The sequence below is a fragment of the Plectropomus leopardus genome, unplaced genomic scaffold (genome assembly GCF_008729295.1).
Source record: "Plectropomus leopardus isolate mb unplaced genomic scaffold, YSFRI_Pleo_2.0 unplaced_scaffold29613, whole genome shotgun sequence".
NCBI lineage: Eukaryota > Metazoa > Chordata > Actinopteri > Perciformes > Serranidae > Plectropomus > Plectropomus leopardus.
This window is the reverse complement of record NW_024632283.1, coordinates 1-8206: the sequence shown is the minus strand read 5'-3', so window position 1 is coordinate 8206 and position 8206 is coordinate 1. Positions and strand designations below refer to the sequence as shown.

At 39.1% G+C, this 8206-nt stretch overlaps 1 protein-coding gene across 1 annotated transcript; it reads left to right on the top strand.

Moving 5' to 3' along the window:
- Positions 1-903: 903 nt before the first annotated feature.
- LOC121938482 (nuclear factor NF-kappa-B p105 subunit-like) lies at positions 904-8177 on the top strand (the record flags this gene model as incomplete). Its single annotated transcript, XM_042481724.1, has 8 exons — positions 904-1367; positions 1451-1614; positions 2156-2314; positions 4993-5097; positions 6848-6939; positions 7607-7745; positions 7852-7995; positions 8091-8177. Coding segments are annotated over exons 2-8 (826 nt in total), but the record flags the coding sequence as incomplete, so codon positions are not given.
- Positions 8178-8206: the final 29 nt, after the last annotated feature.

The following is an 8206-nucleotide window of genomic DNA, read 5'->3' as shown; positions in this document are numbered from 1 at the left end:
TCGAGGAGCGTCAGAAATGTGAAAATCCAACAATAATTTACATTTTTGCATACTGTCTTCCTTGTATTTTTGAGAAAAAAGTGACAAAAAATGACAAATTACTAGAATTTTTTTAAAAAGTAAAGAAAAAAAAGGCAAAATCTTTAAAGGAATAATAATTGCCAAAAGATTTTAAACATCACCAACAATTGTAAAAGATAGAAAGAGGAAAATATTTAAAAAAAAAAAAAAAAAAAAAAGGGAAATCGCCAAATTGTTTTTAAAGAATTCAGTTAAATTCAATTCAAAGAGGAGGAAGTGGTGCTCGTGTATTTATACTGCAGCAGTTGCAGTGTTCCTGCAGGTGAACGAATACCTGCAGTGAGATGATCTACACACGCACACACACACACACGCGCACACACACACACACACACACACACACACACACACACACACACACACACGCATTAGAAACAGGAACACAGTATTTTTTACATCTGATCTCCTTTATGCAAATCTGCTCAGTTCCAATGTGAGATAATATGTAAACGTGTGTGTTAGATATTTCAGAGAAAACTACAGGAAATAAAATAATCCACAAACAAGAAACAAGTCAAAATATATTTTCTTTGGTTTTTAGTTGCTTTTGATTTATAAATGTTTGACCTCCAGTTGTTTTCTGTTTTTGTCTCCCTTCCTCATTCATTTTCTCTTTCTTGAGTTTCATGAGCAGACGGCTGGCTGTGTCATTTTTGGTGAATTTCATTTCGGCAGGCCCACAGTTTTGGAAGGCATGATTTCTTTAAAAATATTCAAAAAAGGCAAAAAAAAAAAAAAGAGAAAAATAGAGAAAAATAAATGAATACAACAAATGACCATAAATAAAAAAAGAAATTTTATAGAAAAAAAATCCAAAATTTAAATAAAGACTTAACTTTATTATATGACAGTAGCTACTTTAACTTCATTGTTACTGTATTTCATGTAGAAATTTAGTATTTTAGTTGTCTATTTTGGATATTTCAAAATGCTGAGATATATATCATGTATCGCGATATTGCCTAAAAAATATCAATATTATTTTATAACCATATAGCCCAGCTCCATGTGAAGGGTGATTAACTACTGAGGACAAAGATGTAAATAAGCCCAGGACTTTTTAGTCTAGTTTTGCCCCTGAAAAACTTTAAAGTGTTGCGTTTTATCGTGTGTTGAAACCGCTGTGTGTTTCAGATCTGTAACTACCAGGGTCCGGCCCGGGTGGTGGTCCAGCTGGTGACGGCGCTGACGCCCGTCGCTCAGCTCCACGCTCACAGTCTGGTGGGAAAACAGTGCGACAAAGGAATCTGCATCAACGACCTTCAGCCCAAAGACTCCAACATCAGGTCTGCAGGACTCACACACATGCTGTAGTTTGAATACAGGTGTGAATGGTCAGGTGTGAGACTCACAGGTGTGTTTCCGTTAGTTTTCCAAACCTCGGGATCCTCCACGTGACAAAGAAGAATGTGGCGAAGACGCTGGAGGAGAGGATGGTCGAGGCCTTCAGGCTGGGATACAACTGTGGGGTTTCCATCCACCCCGAGATCGACGCTCTGCAGGGGGAAGTCCGGGTCCCCCGAGACCTCACCGGTCAGTCCTGCTTCATCTGTCTGTCTGTGTGTGTGTGTGTGTGTGTGTGTGTAATCCTGCACTGGTAATTGTGAGAGGACATATTGAATTTCAGAACTTATGGGGATATATTTTTCAAAAGTGAGAATCATTTTGAAAGAGGGGACATTCTGTGAAAAGTAAAGACATCTTTGTTGATGTCAGGGACTCTTCAGAAAATAATGGAACATTTTTACAAAGTGAGGATGTTAAGTAGCAAAGTGGCTTTTCTTTGGAAAGTGTGGACATTTTTGGAAAGCAAAGACATTTTCTGAAACTTAAGACATTTTAGAAAACTGAGGATGTTGTAGGAAGATTTTTTTAGAAAAGTGAAGACTTTTAAAGGTAAGCGAGGACTTTTTAGGAAAGTCATTTTGTGCGTTACTCATTTGTAGAGATGTAATCTGTGTGTCCTCTATCTTACCTGATAAACTGTTCACCATTTTCTTATTTTCTGTCTCTACCTTATATTGTCTTGGTATGTAAGTTTATCTATGTATGTCTGTCCCGTCTCTCTCCTCAGATCACCAGCGCAGTGTGATCAGCAGCGCGGCGTCTCTTCAGGCTAAAGAGATGGACCTCAGCGTGGTCCGGCTCATGTTCACGGCGTTCCTCCCCGACAGTGACGGAGGTTTCTCCAGACGGCTGGAGCCCGTCGTGTCCGAACCGATCTACGACAGCAGTGAGTCTGATCCCTCACAGTCACACATCCAGACGCTGCTCACCTTAACCCTGTCTCCACGAGGACGGATAGTTAGGTTGTGTTCAAATACTCAGAACATTGTGGGTATCAAACATGCTTAATGCCGTGTGTGGGCCCAATCTGAGAGGTCAATCTGTCTTTTATGGATCTCGTACGTAACCACAACAAAATTACGTTTCATTTTCTGCTTAGTTTCACAATTTGCTGAGCTGCTTTTTAGTGCATTGTCTCGGTCGTATTTTATACCACAGAGACAGACACATCTGAGTGTGGCACGGAACAATGAGGAAGAAACGTGAATCAAAACATATGTGATGTCTAAAAAAGAAGTTAACCTGCAACCAGACAGCTGCGTAATACAGATAAGAAGAAAAATGGTATGATTGAAATGTATATAAAGAGTAGACAGAGGCAGAGTCCAGACTTTAAAGTACGTATACGTCTGCAGTCCACAAGAGGACTGTGGGGTTATACTTTTATATAATACTTAATAATTAAAATAACCTGACATTCATACTCTGACAGGTGTGCAGAGACACCTGCAGGTTTCTTCTGTGTTTTTAGGGTATTTTGTAAAATAAAATACTTCAGGGTGAAGTTTAACAGTCACACATACTTTATGTTCTTTGTGAAGGTTGTTTGATAATTTGGACATTTTCCTTCTTATGTATTTATTTATAACAATGTGTCATATGTATCACTAGGCCTAAACCTCATATTGCGCAAAATTAAATTGCAAATTTAAAATATGCCTAATTGAAATCGAAAATACACCCATTTATTGCAAAAGGTTTTACGGTTGTATGAGGTGGTATTTCAGGTCATTTGAAAAAGCCATATTTCACAAAAATGCGATGGAAACACTTTTAGTCTTTTCTAGGTCACATGGTGCTATGTCTGTGTGCTCGTCAGTAGGAACTGGCTCCCTCATGATGCAGCAGAAGCTATAAGAGCTGTTATTGCATCACATAACTCTGAGAAAGTTGAGCGGATCATCCGAAAGTTTTGAATCCACAATTCCTCTGTGAAATCGTGGACTATCAGCTCCCAGAAATCCCTCATACGTGGCCGCTCCTACATATAAGGGGCTCGCCTTTCCATTATCGCTCCATATCACGCCTACGTGGCCTTGGATTGGAAATAATGACGGCTAGTTTGAGCTGTACATATTTAAACCTGAAGCAGCAACCACAGCTCTATCATGGTTCAGTTATTGAACCACTTTCATCCAACCAGGCTAGTACTTCAACTTTCTCACAGCAGACAGTAAAGTTGTTTTTTTCTGATTCTGGAACAAACAATTGTACCATTTACTGCAGATAAAATCAGAAACTGAAACAGTATCTGTTTATTGCAGCATGTCGTGTTGTATTGCAACAGCTTAAAGTGGCGACTCTCTTTAGCTGAGGATTGTTGTGAAGTCGTGTCAGGCCGCCTGGTTTCATTTCCCTCTTCCTGCTGGTTTGGTTTCTGTATGCTGCAGCTTCCTCTCAGAGGATTGAAATTCATCACTTCGGGACCGCTCTGCACTTTCATTTTAGAGACTTAAGCTGTTCGTCTTTGCGTTTGAAAGAAAACATGCAGTTGTCGCCTAGATGCTGCAAAGTTTATTACAGCCACAAAAAGAAAAAAAAAACAACATACTGATGATAAATGTGTTTTTTAAAGTTTTAGCAGAAATGGAGTTTAACATTTTAAGTTTATCCTGAGGGTGGCGCCACAGGGTCTTTAAAATCTAACAGGTTCATCCTCAGGAGAGCAGGACAGGAATCTGAACGGTAGTTTTTGAGATGAAGCGTTAAACACACTTTACTCGACATTTGTGTTTCAAATGTTTCTGTTAAAAGTTGATTCCAGTGTTTCAGAGTCACCTGCAGAAGTTCTTTGGGTCCTTGAGAACAATTCAGGAGTCCTTGAATACGTTTTAGGACATATTTAGTCCAAACTAAATGTTGATTAGAGAAAAACTGTCAGGTTTAACGCTGAAAACATCTTTTTAACTGTGGCTACATTTGTACCTCTTCATCTGTCAATCAAATCTAATCAAATCAGACCAGGTTCATGACACATCCTGCCTGAAGGAATTGTTTCTACAGTTTCTCATTCGGACAGAGTGATGTTTGCACTGGAAATGGGTTCACTGGATCATAAAATGTTGATCTCTCTGATGTAGCTCTTTAACTAACTTCACATAGCCACAACATGTATTGCAATGCGAGGTATGGCAGGTTTAATTATGTCACACATTTCAGCAACAAAGCAGTTGAAATTGCTTTACATAAAGCATGATTATGAAAGGAGATTTAAATACAAGTAAAAATACCATTAAAGAGCTAGAGAACAGAAAGTACATGACAAGTACGAAATGAAAGAATAAAAAATTGAAACAAAGGCGGCAGCTATCATCGAAATTTCCCACTCATAATCACGACTTTGGAGGGCCGTTCATGCGCTTGTTACTTAAAGCTACGGTAAATACGATATTTCAGAGGAGCACTTAAAGGCAGCTTTAGTGAAGACAGTTAATTAAAGTTTAGAGGAGATAAATGACATCTAGATTTCACTCTGTCTCACTCTAAAACTCTGCTGTTAAGACTAAATTCATGGAGTATATGACAAAAAGTATGCATGTGGTGTCGGTGTCTTTCTTCCCTCAGAGGCTCCGAACGCCTCCAACCTGAAGATTGTGAGGATGGATCGAACAGCCGGCTGTGTGAGCGGAGGAGAGGAGGTCTACCTGCTCTGTGACAAAGTCCAGAAAGGTGAGTTGTGACTTTCAGAAGTGCAGCAGCACAGGAAGAACACATAAACCGCCAAAAATCTGCATCATAAAACCCAAGTTGAGACTCATTCACAGGTTTGATTCATCAGGAAGATTTTTCCCTCTTCTAGTTTCTGTTAAGTGATGACTGGATGTTAAAAAGCTTTCCATTTTCAATTTCTGTCAGCTCATTAGCAGTTTCTCTACTTTGACAATGTCACAGTGATATCACGAGTAGAAAATGTAAATTTAGTGTTTTATTTTGGTGTTTTTCAGCTGATAACATCACCACCTGCTGGAGGGTTCGTCAGATCCTCTGCATATGTCTTCAGAGGAGCATTTAGCATTGTAAAATTAAAAAAAAAAAGACTAAATTTAAGTAAACTAAACAATTAGATATAAAGTAAACATAAATTAAGACTAATAATCTATGTATTTACAATTTTCAAGGTGATCAGTTTCCTAGATTTCTTTAAGTAAAATCAATTAGTCTGATTTTACAGTGTGAAAATAAATGTCAGTTTATTGCTGAAGGTATATTCATCCACAGATGCATAACATTTATCTCAGTTACACTCATTTTAAGCCTTTAAATCATTTAATTGTAATAAAGTACAGCAGGTGAAGTGGTCTTATCGTGTTGAACTTTATTCAGATGCAGTGAAGTGGATCTGTGAGCAAGTTTTTCCTCGTCACTCCGAGCACTTGTTTGTCCTCCTGGAGGAAGTCCAGCTTCAGGGAATTCCCCTCCGATAAAACGTTAAATCCCTCAGGGGGAGAGACCGACTCAGGCTGGGATCGTTTTCTTTTTGTGTCCCGCTCCTTCTTCTTCTTCTCTGTTTTTTTGTTTTTGTTTTTTTGGCAGAGAAGCAGCAGCTAATCTGGACTCGGCTCACTGTGATCCTCCAGATCAGCTGCTCACAGATTTACACTGAGGTCAACTCAACAACAAAACATGAGTTTCTATGTTTAACTTGTGGTCACAGGGTCACGGCTCACTGGGCTGATGTTATATTTAGCCAAAAGCCCTGATTTTAGACCATTTTTTTACCCAAATGGTATGAAATCAAAATTTAATAAGTGGATAAACAGAGGAATCACTGCTTTTTGTTTTAAATTATACACTGCTGAGGTTTCAGATGTTTTTTTTATTTTTTCAACCTAGATTTTTTTTCTGTTTCAACTACTCATACAGTCACATTCACTTTTTCTTTAATTTTTATTTTTCATTTTTCTCTGCTGCGTCCACATAAACTATTTCACACTAATAAAATAAAGTTTAGGAAACTCGTTAATAATTGTGGCATTAACAGTGATAGTAATAACAGCAATAATAATAATGGCAGTACCAGTATTTAATAACATTAGTGATGTGGAGAAAAAGGGGAAAAAAGGACAAAACACTTAACACTTAAAAAGAAATACAATAAAATAAAGGTGGATGGGGGTTAAGGGTCAGGGGAGAGAGTTGTGTGTGCATGTGTGTAGTGATGTGAGTGTGTGTGTGAGTATGTGTAATCAGACAGGATGAATCTGTGTTAGAGAGACTCGTCACTTTATTGTATTAACATCGTTAACATAGCCATGGCAGGGCCCGGTCTTGTAATGAATATGAGTTTTTGGAGTTTCAGAGAATACGTTATTCGTTCCATCTGGTAGATTTCTCCACGCCCTCTCAGTCCCCACGTTATATTTTGGGGGTCGGGTTTTAACCACCTTATTGTGTAAAATGTGTGTGTATGTGTTTCCAGATGACATCCAGGTTCGGTTCTATGAAGAAGACGAGTCGGGGTTGACCTGGGAGGCTCTGGGAGATTTCTCCCCGACAGACGTCCACAGACAAGTCAGTACGAGGACGTCGTAGCTCTACTGTTCACAGTCACACAGGAAATGATAGTTATTGTAATACATGTACACTAATACATGTAGCAGCAGGAGAACAGCAGCAGTAATGCAGCTGAAAGTAGTTACATGTAGTTACAGGTGCTAGAAGTATTTGTGATGGTCAAAGTGTAAAAATTACAAAAATAATAGCATGAGAAAATCTTAAACGTCAATGTTATTAATGTCATTAATAGTAGCAGTGGCAACAGTTCTTATTGTAATGGTATAAGTAGCATTAAAAATTTGAGTAGTAGTGGGAAATATTAAGCACGAGTAGTACTATCAATATTTAAAAGTCTAGTATAAGTATTACCAATAGTTTGAGCAAAAGAGTACCAGCAGCAGGGATGTACATATTTTGAAATTCTGGGCGGATCTGATGTTTTTTGTTGTTATTTAGTCTGCCTTTTGTGCCAGGAAAACAGAAAAGAAATCTACACTATAAAAACATTACAGTTTTAAAGTAATAAAGACCTTCATTACACTACCTTTGAATGAGCACAAATTCAGTGATACACATTTACACAACAACTTTAATACTTTTACATTAAAATGATATTCTGAAAGATAACTCCTTCTTAAGCATTTTTACTATAAGTAATGTACAATGTATAAATCCTCGTCAGTTCGCCATCGTGTTCAAGACTCCAAAGTATCGAGACCAGAACCTGCAGAAGCCGACGTCCGTGTTCGTCCAGCTGAAGAGGAAGTCTGACAACGAGACCAGCGAACCCAAACCCTTCACCTACCACCCTCAGATCATAGGTAGGTCAGGTGACCCTCAGATTAGTCAGCGTCCTTATCAACACGAATCATCTTTTTTAACTCTGTGTTTTCTAAAACCATCAAACGTACCTGTGTGTGTGCTCAGATAAGGAGGAGGTGCAGAGGAAGAGACAGAAGACGTTGCCAAACTTCCACGACTTCAGCGGTCATGGAGGAGGTGGGGGTCTGTACCGAGGAGGAGGAGCAGGTCCTGCTGCAGGAGGAGGACCCGGCTCTGCAGGAGGAGGAGGTAAAATCAGCACCACAAGCCTGGAAAACCTGGACAGAAGAATAAAGGTATGAGAAGCTTGTCAGCTGATGTTGTTTGTTTGATTTGTGCCTCAGGTTACTTCCAGGGCTTCACTACCTATAACTACGGTGGAGCAGGGGGAGTGGGAGGAGGTGGAGGTTACTCCACAGGATACTCAGCTGGTCTTGGAGGAGGAGGAGGAGGAGGAGGA